At 35.7% G+C, this 14,923-nt stretch overlaps 1 protein-coding gene across 1 annotated transcript in view; it reads right to left on the minus strand.

Annotated features, from left to right (window-relative positions):
- The window catches only part of GRK5 (G protein-coupled receptor kinase 5), a 165,035-nt gene that overhangs the window by 43,046 nt on the left and 107,066 nt on the right, over positions 1-14,923 (minus strand). Inside the window, exon 4 of the mRNA XM_058188420.1 lies at positions 11,427-11,504. Within this exon, the coding sequence (XP_058044403.1) occupies positions 11,427-11,504 (78 nt within the window). The remainder of the gene's footprint in view (positions 1-11,426; positions 11,505-14,923) is intronic.

Below are 14,923 nucleotides of genomic sequence, written 5' to 3' on the forward strand. Positions count from 1 at the left end.
GGCCCATTTTTGAGGCTTTTTTCCGGCTAATTTCAAGGCTTTTTGGCCCATTTTTCGGGAAAAATAGCCTGAAAAAAGCCACAAAAACGGGTTGAAAAAAGCCTTGAAAAAAGGGCCAACAAAGCCTCAAAACAGGCCAACAAAGCCTCAAAAATAGGCTGAAAAAAGCCTCAAAAATGGACCAAAAAAGCCTAGAAAATGGGCAGAAAAAAAGCCTTTTAAATGGACAGGAAAAAGGCTGGAAAAGGTGCGAAAAAAGGCCCAAAAATGGGGTGTGCGGAAGCAAAACCTTTTTTGTTGTTGTTGATTTCCTCTTCTAAACTTAGGTGCGTCTTACAGTCAGGTGCATCTTATAGTCTGAAAAATATGGTGGGTCTAATAATGCTATGAACAGAAAGTCAGTATAGAGCAGTGGCTAAAACACCAGGCTAGAAACTATGAGACTCTGAGCCTAGTCTTGCCTTAAACACAAAGGCAGCTGACCAGTTGCTGTCTCTCAAGCCCAGGAAGCAGGCAATGGCAAGCTACTGTGCTTCCAAATATGTTGCCAAGAAAACTGCAAGGACTTGCCCAGCTGGTTGCCAGGAATCAACAGTGACTTGAAAGTGCCAAAAACAAAACAAAACATCAAAGCAGAGCCAAAGTATGGGGAAAGTAATTTTTCATAAACTGAAGTCCTAAAGGACAGTTCCATCCAGCATGATGCAAAGGGTCCGTCCTAGACATTTGCAGATACAAAAGGACCTCCAGGCTTAAACATTTTCAAAAGCTCTAAACCCAATCATCATCTGTGCAGGGAAGAGAACGGTAAGGATAGAAATCTCTTTTAGGTGCTTTGTCCATCAGCACTGCTTAATGTATTAGGATCTTTTATAAGGCTCCTGCAACTGCCCCCTGCATATATATGAATGGTCACCTAGCCTGACTGGAAAAACAGAGCTTCAATAAATAATGGAACACATTGAAGTTAAGTTAAGTGCTTTGTTCACACTCCAGTGCATTGTGAAGCACCTTTTTCAAAAGCTCGGCATAACTATACTATTGAACCATTCCCATTTAGTTTTATTCATAGTTTGGGCATTTGCATTACATACAAATAAAGGTTCACAGATGCATGAAAAATGGTATTTATTCATAGCTCCCATTGCAGTGAAACAGAATTTGAAATAGCTAGAGTCACGATGTTTCGTTTGCTTTAAATAGTTTGATGGATATAAAACAGGATCTATGAACAAAATAATGAAGGAACAGCTGCATAAAGAAGGATAGACTCAGTTACAGTGGTAATGAGGGCACAGTTAGAATTGCTGAAGGACCAGATGAGGGATAGATTGTCATGGGAAAAAAATCTAGATGGTCACTAAGAGTTTATTATCACTGTAATGACAATAATGCACATAATATGAATAAATAATAATAATAAAAAATCCAATCAGTGGAAAGCAATGTTGGTGTCACCCAGAAATTTTCACAATGGTCTGGCAGAACTTAAGTCTGATAACTTAGCAACTACTTCTGAATTTTGATTTTTAAGGAATACTCCACTGGAGCATCTATCATTTCCATAATAATTGCATTGTTTACCATTTGCTCAACAGCCTTACAGTATCTAAAACAATGAAAATTTAAGCTGGGAGCAAAGGAAGAAAATCTCTTCAATTCCCCTTTGTCTGAAAGTGTGGAGCCTAAGAGACCATATCAATCTTTTTGTTAGGTATGAATTTCTGGGCAGAAACATGCAAAACCAAGATATTTGTAGCAACAGATTAGATAAAAAAATGGTGTTTTGCCATGAACTTGGGAAAAAAGAGGGGGAACAAATTGCAAGTTTGAATAATGGTGAAAATTATGAATTACTGTACTATAATTGAAAAACTTGATCAGTTTTTATCAAATATTTTTTTGTAGAAAGAATACAGTTGTGTGCTACTAAAACATAGCATTTATGTGTTGGTCTCATATTTTCCCTGAAGCATATATACTGTATATGAATACTGATTGAAACAAGCTCATCCTGCTCAGCTATATAACATAATACTGTGCCTTACAGATTCTTTGGATCGCTGACAAAAATCACATTTAATAAATAGATTATATATGTGGTACTATGCCACCAAATATTATTCTGTAAAAAGTTGTCCATACTACGCTATCTTTGAAAATTGATTTTCTTTAAAAAATGATGTGTGAAAAATGGCATATGCTATCATCATTTGCCAATTATACATGAGAAGAGAAATAGTCAATATTGTTTATTTTTGTCTGTTTCTTTAATATACAAGCAGAAAGAAAAAAAAAATTAAACTTGCACTTGGCTTATAAACAGCTGAGTAAAGGCTTGAAAGCAGAGATAGAGAAGACCGTGAGAAAGCTACTGATTCTAAAGAAATAGAAACTTAATCAAGGCAGTCTCTTCATTTTTTAAAAATTCTGGAGCTGCTAAGTCCCACTGATATACATTTTTTTAAATAATTGCACAGTCTGCTTATAGTAAACCAATGCAAAGAATTAGCTCTGCTAATGCAATCTTTGCCAAAAATAGAACAGCAGTGGGAATCAGGGGTGATATAAGGGACAAAATCACAGAGTATGACACTCCACAATCTCAACCTCCCTCTCCCTCTCCCTCCCTCTCTCTCTCTCTCTCTCTCCCCCTGAACTTCTATCCAGCTGTTCCCCTCTTCAGGAATTTAGCTAAATATACAAAAGAGTTCAAACTGCTCACAGTACTAGCTTCACATTCTCTCCAACTTCTACATGGAACTGGATATACTGAAGGAGAGCAATACTTTTGCTTAACTGAACTACTAAAGTCTCAGATCTTATCAAGGAGAGGAAATCAGGGAGAAAAAAAAGAAAAGGCCCAGACTGCTCTTGCCAGTTTCTGTTCAGTCTGAAGCTTCTCACTTATTCAACTGAATACTCTAAGGCCATATATCATATCATATCTCATATCTCATTCCTTAACCTGGGGGGACAGCTGTAAAACGTAGGTGTTTCAGCTGCAAATTTCCAGGTCAGGAAATTTCCTATACAATTTAGACTTCTTTTAGAAAAACTACCGCTAGAGAGGAAAGAAAAGTTAGAGCTGGAACAATGGAAGAACAGGACTAGAGAAGACACAAAATGTTCACAGCATAAAAGGCAATCTCCTAAAGAAGAGAAACTCATACCAAATGTTATTTTTAAGAGGTCTGAAGGACTTCGTAATATTTCACCCAGTCTGTTAAGAGAATTCACAGGTTTATTTATTTATTTTTAAATGGTTTAGGTATGATTTAATTTAAAAAAACAACAACACCTGTATAGGTTAGTATAAAATTTAGGCTAAAACAAAGCATGTGTTATTGATCATTAACATGTTCATGGCTTTGGATCAATACGGTAAGTCTGATCTACTGGCTAACAGGGATGGGATTCCTACAGCTAACAATCATGGGCAATTGGAAACTTGAATAGGATTGTTAAAAGGAAGGAAGTGCCCTACTTAATGAGAGAGATGGGATCTGCAGCTCAGTTGCTTTTAAAACTTTGTACTTTGTGTAAGCTGTAATCAAGCGTTTATCTGGAAAGCTCTCTAGGTCAACAGAAGCATCTCAGACATTTTGGATTATGTACTGTACATAGTAAAGCTGGCTGAGGAATTCTGGGAGTTGAAGTCCACAAGTCTTAAAATTGCCAAGGTTGGAGATCCCTGCAATAAGCAGCAATGATATTGATGAGACTGTCATATTTCTTGATGTTGTTTGTATTATGTATATTGCTACAATTATTAATTGGTATGATATAAGGATGGCATAAAGATGAGGAAACGAGTGAATCTGGTGAAAACTGATAAGACATTCGCCATGACAATGAAAGAAATAATCCAGGAGCTAGGAATCTGGATGTCCAGAGATTGCAGTTAGCCTGAGGCAGAACAGAAGAAAGAGAAAATGTAAATAAACAAGGGGAAATGGGTAAAGATGTCACAGAATGAGATAAAGGACTCTGTTTCACACAAGCAAGGGATGACCCAGAGAACAGGAACAGAAGCCTAGATGAAATGACTATGAAAAGTGGATGAAGAAAAAGAAAAGTTAGTTCTTTAGGAAGGGAGTCGAAGATTTAACATGGGGCATGAATGTTACTTAAGAGTAAGAAGCAAAACTTTCAAGTCTGAAAGAAAGATGCCTAATGAGTCAGGCAGCCTATAAAAATCAAGGAGAGATAAAAGACAAAGCTCTCCAGTTGGGGCTGGAAAGATTACTCATAAGAGGCAAAGGAAAAAAGTAGACCTGTCTGCAATTTGGGGTCAATGGAAGTGGATCAGAGGACAAGTCCCACTCATAAAGAAAATCGACCAGCTGAAGAAAGGACTGAGGCCAAAAGAATAAGGTGTGATCAGCATCTCACTGCTGAGTGAACAAATCGTGACTGGAAGAACAGCTTAGCAGTCCATTTGGATTTGGGTCAGGGCCAGTGAGGAAGAGGTGCAAAAGGAAATGAGAAAAGAAGAGAGGGAAGAGGAGGCTATTCCTTGACATTTTTGCAAGGCAAGTAAGATTGTTGAATTGTGTGAATTGTGTGAATAACTTTGGACTTTAAAGTGCACTTGGTTTTTTAAAAAAGAATCTCCCTGGCTGTTGGATGACATACATACAGAGCATACATTGTCCAAGAAAGCCTCTTAAGAGTTTTGGGCAGGAGGTGAAGAGAATTTGAAGTTATTCTGGTATATGTATACACTTGGTTCTAGATAGGTATGTTTATTGTTTAATATAAATGCAATCCAGATAATAAAGAAGTGTGCTCTATTTATAACTTGAAATGTCTTGGGTAATATTGGATATTCTTGGGAGATTCTGTTGGTAGAAGAGTTGAGACACACATTCAATTGAAGGGATAGGAATTAGAAAAGAATTAGACTAAACGCCAAAGGTGGACAGAACACTGTTACTTTCCCACCAAAGGTGGTCCCTATTTTTCTACTTGCTTTTTTTAAGTACTTTCAAACTGTTAGGTTAGCAGAAGCTGGGACAAGTAATGGGAGCTCATCCCGTTACGCGGCACTAGGGATTCGAACCGCTGAACTGCTGACCTTTCAATCAACAAGCTCAGTGTCTTAGCCACTAAGCCACCGCGTCCCCTGAATAAGATGATTCAATATTTGGCCACTTGCAGAGTATGTGTGAAGAAGGAGCAGACATTTAGGGAGAAATAACTCTGGGAAAAACAGGTTATCAATATGCATCATCTTGGGCTGTTCCTTTGCCATTCAGAACTACCTTCTTAGTAGGAAGGCAAGTACCTTATGTTTTTTGGGTCTCCCAAACTATAATGGGAGACTCCTAACCCAGCATGCATTCTAAGCAGCTGAACGATAGAAAGAAGAAAAGTTACAGATCTAAGCACCATTCCCCATAGTAGTAAGGCATGGATAGGATACCATAATACCTGATCTACAGGCAACCTCAAATAAAGATACAAAGAAAGTGCAAAATAAAGATACAAAGAAACTGCTTAAACTTTTATCACCCACATTGAGGCTTGGGCTACAATTGGTACTTAACCAATTAAGCATTTCAGTCAGCTGACACCGGTAAACAAACATAAAATTGAATCCCCTCAAGATAAGGGGAAAATCTTTCATCACAATAGTGCACTCCATACCAGATCCCTCATAAAATTACACACAGAGAAAAAGATATACACATCTAAGATCCAGACATCCCACAGGGCAATGAATAATCTTCCTTTTCAGGCTTCACAAGTCCCAGGACAGGAACACCTCAATTTACATATCTGACATGCCTCACAATCAAAGTTCTTTATTACTATAAATATTACCACTCTTAGTGTTCTAACTTTGTGGCCTACCTTCAATTGCTATACTCCATGTTAAGCTGTTGAATAAAGCTATCTTCCTTTTCAAACAGCTACCTGGTGTGTTATTTGTTACCTGGTTCAGATTTGACCCAAGAACTTTTCTTCCAGCAAGATCAAAGATGTCTTTATCGTTACAACTATTATAGAAACTTTTCTATATAATTAATAAGTGGTACATAGGGCCTTGTTTTAGGGCTTAGACCCAATTAGAGCTAACACATTTTCTGTGAGCCAGAACTGCCTTTTTTTTGCATGCCATCACTTAATTTGCATTAATGATTAAGAAAAGCAACTGAAATGCCAGGCTCTCCTTAACTCATACAGCATGGACTACCGCCAAGACATAGCAGCAGATCTGGAAACTATGCAGACTGTGTCATGTTGGGTTAGAACTACCAGCTAACCTGCAGAATTCAATGTATGCCTCCAGGACCTTGAATTACCCTTTTCAATAGTATAGCATTGCTGCATTTCCCTCACTGTTCTCAATCATAATTACAGTATTATTTCTGATATACCAGTTCACATTTCTGGGCAGTCATATTCATTAGAAGATTCAGAAAAGATAATTTGCTAGGTAACAAATTCAGTTTTTCCCTGTTTTAACAATCCAAAGGAGAAAGAACGTGTTCATATAAACTTTAGCAGCGTTCTTCTTTGTAAGAGTGGGAGCTCCCTCTTTCATCGCTTGTTTTAAAAAGCAAAGGGGACAATTTGTTGTTCTTCCCCCTTCCTACTTCTGGCTAGATTAAGGTGATATTCTTGTCCTGTTCACCTTTCAATGTTTCCACGGTTATGGTTTTTCTCCCTCAAGAGAAAATAGCAAATAGGAATTCAGATCATAAAACTGATGCAGTTGTTCTTCAATAACTGAAAATAACTTTGATGGCAGTAAGAACCTATATTAATGTTCTATTTACCAATGTTTAGTATCCTTCTGAGTCTGTATGATAATCCTATAATGTCCTGGAGGGTCATGTCTTAATCCCATCACCCTGGAGCTGAAGGTCTTTTGCTTTGTAGATAGGCTGGCCCAGTCTTTCTTAACGGGCACCAAATATCTGCTGGGGTCAGGGAACTGTTTTCTGTCTTTAAAACATGTGTATTCTTTTATCATCCAGGGAAATATAATATTCTGCCTTTTAAATATTTCCTAAAATATTTCATTCTTCTAGGAGGGGAATGGCTTCCCACAATACAGAATATGTGACTAAAAGAGACATTCCTTTGCAGTTAAAATTTGATTTAACAATAAAAGTCAGATCCAAACACAAAAGAGTATTTGGTTAAAAGATCAGCAGAAACAAAAGTGAGGATGCTCTGACATATTCTATACTCTTACTCATTTCACAAAACTATGTACAAGCAAAATCTATTGCAAGTTATAGTTTCACCTACTGAGGCAACAGGTAAATTAATCTGCATGCAGTACTCTCTTGATTTTATGAAAAAAAGATAATTCTGAAAACTATTCTTTTTCAGATAAATGTTTGTATCTAAGAGGTTCAATATAGGAATTTCGTTTTCAGTTCTCTTTCAACTTATTTTAATTAAAATTATTTTAAAATTCCTATAGAGAACCAAACAATTGTACAGGCTTACCCCCTCCCTAAGTCCCTCAAAACCTGCTTTTTGCACAAGAAATCATATAGAAAATTGACTTATCTGAGTACATTATCACCTGTCTTGGAGTAGCAGTGGTGGGGAAAAGATGTACTGGAATAACTTGACTTCTTACAATTGCCATAATGGAACAATCATAGTACTAAAACTTCTGATTGCCTATGAGTTAAATCAGTTTCTGAACTGGATGTATTTTCTTTTAAATGGGAACATCCACAAGGACAATTCTGCCTTGAAATGGTTAAACTTGGTCTTTTGATTGCTTTTCATTCATGCTGGACATTTTCATTTTGAAAGAAAAGTTTCCATATGCACTCCTCCAGGATGGAATAAATATAATGGTTTTGGATTAAAATTAATTATTTCATGAAGTCAAGTTTAATATCAGTTAGGGTCTGCATCTGGTAAATATAGTTCACTTTTTAAAAGAAAAATCCTGGTGAATACATTGCTAATAAATCTGAACCATTGCTTCTAAGTATGAAAATGTTTTATCCTTCCTCATTTCTTGTCATGTCCTGCAAGATTACTACCAAAATAAAATTGGGTTAATTATTCTAAACATGGCAATCATAAGAATATAATTCTTGGCTACCAATATTTGCTTTCCATCCAGGTGCTCCTTAAAGAAGACTTTAAGAGTCTCCTTTTGAGAAATGCTCTTCTTGCCAATACCCAACTTTCACTATTGCCACTCAAAGGCTTTCAGCTGCAGCAACAGGGAATGGTGTTAATGTGAAAACTGGTTCAGGCAGTATTTCTCATTCATGAATATGTCACTGGCCTCAGGATCATTTGAAACTTTTTTTAAAATTGCAGCAGAACAATTCAATCAGTCCATGGAATAAAAGAGCCTTGTATTTATTTATAAATGTATTAAATTTATTTATGTAGTTTTTTTTAATGGTACTTGGGTTTAATATAGACATGAGTTTTCAAACGTATCTGGGAACTGTCACTTCATTCTTTTAAGGTCTTGGATAGAATTTTCCAGAAGATGTGATATTTGGCTCATACGGTCATTTTAGTACAAATCATTTCTATGCTTCATGCAGTGTCAGTTTTGTGTACGTGCCTGTATAGGCATAAGACAACTCAGTGTTATGTGAATTTTTTGTTGAGAAATAAACTTTCTCTCCAAAAATACTACTGCTACATGAGACAGCTGGCTTATTACTTAACATGACTAGACTGATGTTATTAATATATGACATAAAAGATTTGAACTAGATATTTGCAATGATGAAGGTATTTTTTCTTTTATGTACACTGAGAGCATATGCACCAAGGCAAATTCCTTGTGTGTCCAATCACACTTGGCCAATAAAAAAAAAATCTATTTCAAGTTTTCTTCTTTTTTTAAAAAAAATCTTTACAGCGTAAGTGGAAATTCCTTTGGTTTATTTAAAGAGAGTTGTTCAGAAATATTGCTTCTCTGTTATAGAGAAGAGTGAGATATACTCTCAGTATCTCTTGCAAAATACAAGGAACATCACTTTTCTTTACTCAACTGGGAATTTATCCCTGGAGCCTGGCTTGAGCCTGAGAATTGAGGCTGAGGAAAGTTGCTCTTTTCATGACATATTGGGCCAAGCTAACTACATTTCATTATATATAGAAAGGAGACAATACTCTAGATAATTTAAACACTCATCCAGATTTTTAGTAAACAAAAGTTTTCAAACATTTATTCTCAAAATTTAAAAGAAATCAGTCCTACTGGACAACAATACTAAATGCTATCTTAAGTTTTAAGAGAAAAGGATTCAATGGTCTTTAGGCACAAATTAGTCTGTTCCCTATTAGTTCCTATTAGTCTGTTAGCTTTCAGGTTCTCAAAATAAAATACAATCTAGTTTAAAAAAGAAATAGGTTTTCGTTTCTGGTTCTCATAATGAATGGATAATAGCATTTAGAATAGCAATAGCACTTATATACCACTTCACAGTGCTTTACAGCTTCCTCTAAGCTGTTTACAGAGCATATTGCCCCCAACAATTTGGGTCCTCATTTTACCAACCTCGGAAGGATGGAAGGCTGACTCAACCTTGGGCCGCTCAGAATCAAACTCCTGGAGTAAGCAGTGAGTTAGCCTGCAGTGCTGCATTCTAACTACTACACCACCACAGCTCTGAATAATATGTACTTAAAAGCGACATAATGTTGCTCCATGGGCCAGGCATGTTTTTTACTGAAAAGGAATATAAGCAATGCTCACAGACCCAAGTCATAGTCAAGAAAGCTTAGGGATTTCAGGTATTTAAGGCTTAGCACTTCCTTGGTCCACTGTTTCTGACACTGAAGCTACAAGCAAATGAAAATAACAGAGTAAATTGTCTCAGTCCATTTGCTAATATCAAACTAACTCAACAGAATCTGGGTCCTGCTGAGATTGCCACCTAATGGGTACAGACTCACACCTATATTTCCTTACAAGTAGCAAGATCTAAGCCAAGTTGACTAGTTTTCAAATGTTTCTTTATTATTTGAACCCAGCTTAAGCATAATGACTCCCTCATACAAGATGAAAGGGAGCATCTGAACTGAAAAGAATGTTGGTGGCAAAGCCATTGCTTCATTCAGTCTTGAGGAAAAGTAACTGCTATGTGGCTGTAACTCATATGTGGCTATAAAATGAAAAGTGGTACATTTTAATAGGAAACTTTCCCCAGGAAGCTCAAACAAAGCTTTTTGTGGTTAGAAATATCATCTTCATTTGTAAGTTAACATTTAAAAAGTAGGAAATATCTTCTTTAAGAAGGAGACTTAATATTCCTTTCCTTTCTCATTTCACTGACTGTTTCCCAGGCTGTGTTTACATGGATAAAGTCTTGCATAGGAATGATGAATGCACTGACCTATGTATAGTGAATAGTAGTGAGTACAGGAAAAAAGGACAGTTGTGCCACTAGATCAAAATACCAAAAGGGATGAAAAAAAGAATCTAAATTCTGCAAACTACATTGGAAGACCACCATTTTATTAATAATTATTGTTCAGAAAAATAACCCTACCATACTAATTAGATTATATATTCCTAGATAAAATGGCTAGCTTATTGACAACAGTTGATTTCACAGAGAAGAGCATGAAATAAACAAACCTACTTCATAGGAATTATTAAATTTTCTTCTGTGAAAGTGGAGAGAACCACTGACAGAGAATTCAGCCTGCTTTTGCACATGAAAATATATCTATAATGGGATTACAGCTAAATTAAATTTGTTATGAGTGTTCCAAGATCTTTTGCTTCTTATTATGATATTCAGATAAATTTTATCACTGTGAAATACCTGGGCTTCAACAGCATACATTCCTGTTTAAGTCTGTAGGTACGGACTTCAATTTGTCTCACAAGGAGCTCTATACAGCAGAAGTGATGTGATTCTGTTGAAAATTGCTTTGAAGAAAAACTTTATGTCTACCTGAAACATCCTCATTTCTTTTAGCTCTGTCATAAGTTGAAAGTTAGGAAAAACCTACTTTTCAGTTTCTGCACATATTCAGAAGCTTCCACTGACTTGGCAACTGCTGGAGACAATAAGAATGTCTTGCAAAGTTAAATGCATGCTTCACTCAAGCGTTTATGGAACAAAAGTTCCATCATAGCTCTACTATATATCATAGAAAGCTAGTGGAACTTTTTGGCAAAACATAGTCATTGAATAATTATAAGCAAAGAGATGGCGTCCAAAATAGATAATCTACTTTCTGTGTATACAAACACGGCACCTGGAAGACAACGCCAGGCTAAAATGACTTACTGGTACAGCATCTGTTGATGGTACATGTGGAATAGAGATGTCCAACCAGGCATAATCAATCCAGGATAGTTCCACAGATAATTTTTAAAACATTTGTTGCAGAGATTAATACTATTGAGAAAATTTTCACTAGACATAACAGCAACATAGAAGATTTCAAGTGTTCCTTACCCCTGGGATGAGGTATTTCATCACAATTTCTTTGCCTTTCTCTCCCAATTTTTCATCTGGAAGTACTTCATATTCTGCCTAGAAAAAAGATGCAAAATGATAAATTGTGCTTCGTATTTTGCACATGCATAAATATGAATGTTCATGTATTCATATACTGTATATAAATATTCATATACTTTTTCCATGGTTGTAAATAAAAACCACATAGCACAAACATTGGTCCCCTCACATAAAACCATGATAAAGGAATAGATCTGCATAGCAGTGTAAAACCTTTTACAAACCCCTATATTTCTTTGCATAAAGATGTATATGAGGAAGGATCATAATAACAAAATTCAACTATTTTGAATTTAAATCCACGGCATCTCTATACAAGGAGGATCAGGTAGCTTGCACTATGAAAATCTCTACTTGATGAGACATGCACTCTCAAAATACTCTTCAGCCTTAAAGGTCAACTGTCTGCTGAAATTTTGGAACAAACTTAGGTGGACAGAAAAAAACTAGAAATGAAGACCCAGGTGGGACCACTCAAACTATGCAGGATCCATATTAAAGAGGAACCAGTTTACCATATCCTATCTGCATATGTTCATTCATGTGTGTAGTTATATGTTAATATTTAAATTAATTAAAATGATGTAATTTTGATATTTTCAGTCTAAACATGGTTATAATTCCATGGGTATGTGAAAAGGATTCTCAAATGTTAGAGTCTCCCAGGTAAAAATGCCAAGTCAATTACTTCTTATTAATGACAGACAATGAACTTTGGCTCTGCAAAAATATACATTCAATGTGGTATGACATCATATAATAAATCATATTTGATAATGAATTGCTTTAAATGGCAAACCAGCACTTTTAGCAATCTAGTGCTTTTGTGGGTAGAGATTTTCCCACCTGTGAAAGATGCTACAGACCTATTTTAAAAAGGGCAGTTCACGATTTGAAGGCATCTTCTTTTGAAAAGGTGTCAAAAGTTTTATTTAAAAAGTAAGTGTAAAAAGAATAGCAGAAATCTTGAAACTGTTCTTTAACTTACTATATTTCAAATAATTGATTAATTTCTATACATCTAAATGCAAATTTGACAATCTTGCTCTGCAGAATTCATGCTGAATCATCTTTATGAGAATAATTTCAGCTTTTAGGAAACATGGTAGCATTTCTTATTAAATTTACCAACAGCTGATTTGAATCTAGGACATGTTTAAGAGGAAAATATTCAGAAAAATGAAAATTTTTAAATATGGAGAAAATGGTTTTAATAACATTTGCCCAATCCACACATTCCTTTTCTCATCCCTTCCAAAAAAATATTGATCTATAGGTCCATCCTTCAACTTGGTATCCTCCAGATGTTCAGGACCTCACAGTGGTGTCCAAATCAAACCACTGGGATACCAAATTGATGACAATGATGCAACCTCACAAATGCCACAATTAAGTATTAGCATCAGGATGTCTGATTCAGGTATGGAAATTGTGACATTTGTGTGATTATGTCTGTGTGAACGTGCATTCTTTGTCCATCCTCCCATTTATTTCATCTTCCAGGCATTACTGATCTTACTATCTAGGAATCAACAAACATCTCAGGATTATAATGTTCAAAAAGAGCTTTAAAGATTTTGGTTTTTCATCTTCATAAACTACATCTAGGGCACTCCACAGTTCATGAAATTAATGTAATTAATTAATAAAGTTCTTAGATCCTCACTGCTTTTTCAAAGAAGAAATACACACTTTGTGTTCAAATCTGAAGCTGTTTCTGATCACACAGGAAAAAGGACAAAGCAACTAGGGCAAACCTTCTGAAGCTGCCTCTTCAAAGTGATTTGATGAAAGGCATTTCATGTGCACTAATGCACACACTACTCCTTCAAATATTTTACATAGGTTCTTTAAAATGCACTTCCAGAAATAATATCGAAATGAAGGCCACTGAAGTCAAAACAAGGACAGAGAAAACTCGAACTGCATTCTTCAAAATGAAAAATGTCTTCTGCAGTCACGACATAAGCCTAAGATTGAAAATCAGGCTTGTCAGATGCTACGTCTTTTCTATCCTGTTCTACAGAGTAGAGAGTTGGTCTCTGACAAAAAGGCACTTGAAGAGACTAGAAGCATTTGAAATGTGGATTTACAGGTGGCTGTTATGTATAAATTGGATTGACAAAATCAGAAATGAGGAGGTGATAAACCATCTGGGAAAGCAAGGGAAACCATCAAAATCATAAAAAAGCAAAAGTTAGAATATTTTGGACATGTAATGTGACACCCAGAAAAATACAGCATACTTTACTTAATCCTACAAGGAAAGATTGAAGGCAAACGAGGTCCAGGCAGAAGAAGAATATCATGGCTTTAAAATCTAAGGGACTGGTTTGGACAAAACTCAGCAGCACTTTTTCGTATGGCTGTTGATAAAAATAGGATTGTCAACATGATTTCCAACAGCCGATGACGGACATGGCACAAAAAAAGAATAGAAATGAAATTATTCCTTCTCCATCGACCGATTCAGGTTTACTAAAAAAATGCAGTATGTGAAAAACATTCAGGAGAATTAGATTCCTGATTTTGCCAAAGAGAACTCTCATGACCACCTGAACGGACGTTGGTCATCTGCACAATGTCCTTAGAATATCATATCACCTTCATTTCAGACCATGAAAATGTTCTTGGTAGCAGAGTAAAACTATTTCTCTATTCCGCAGAGCATTTCAGTCTACTGCAAATGAAGTGTGCTTTTTTTAACATCACCTCAAAAAACGGACCTACGATGAACCAGCCATTTTTATCATAATATCATAATATTATCTCAGAATATTTTAGAAATCAGCAGTATAATTACATTTCCTTATTAAATAGAAATAAACTTTCATACTGCAAGATAAGCATGCTTTAGATAAGAAACACACTGACTGTTAAAATAGACATGACTACAACCCTTCCATCCCTATTAAATGGAAGAGGATGAAGCAATTAAATACCCATAAAAGTCAGTACAAAGAGACTTGCAGCTTCTTTCATAAAATTTCTTATCCATTTAGATTTTATCAGGCCACAGGTCATGTTCCTCTTCAAAGCACCAATAGACAAGAATGTTTATAGCATCTTAATGATGCTTTTTCCATCATCCCACCATTATCACCCTTGGAACTCATTTCAGAGATTAAAAATCATAGGCATAAAAGAGCTATTTAATAAAAAAATCTTAGAAAATCTGGAGTCTTATCTTCAACCAACACAATTCATGACTGCTGCAAAGAGAGAATAGCACGTGGCAAGGAATCTGAAGTCCTGCTGATATACAAAATACTTTTAATCTAAAGAGGAACTATTTCTACTTTAATTTCTAGTCATTTTTATACACAGAGGCAGAATAACGGTCCTTGACATGTTTTTATCCAACACAATTCTGGTACTAACCCTTATGACTCAGTATGTTTCCCTTTGCCACATTTTTTATTTATTTATCACTT

The sequence above is a fragment of the Ahaetulla prasina genome, chromosome 6 (genome assembly GCF_028640845.1).
Source record: "Ahaetulla prasina isolate Xishuangbanna chromosome 6, ASM2864084v1, whole genome shotgun sequence".
Lineage (NCBI taxonomy): Eukaryota > Metazoa > Chordata > Lepidosauria > Squamata > Colubridae > Ahaetulla > Ahaetulla prasina.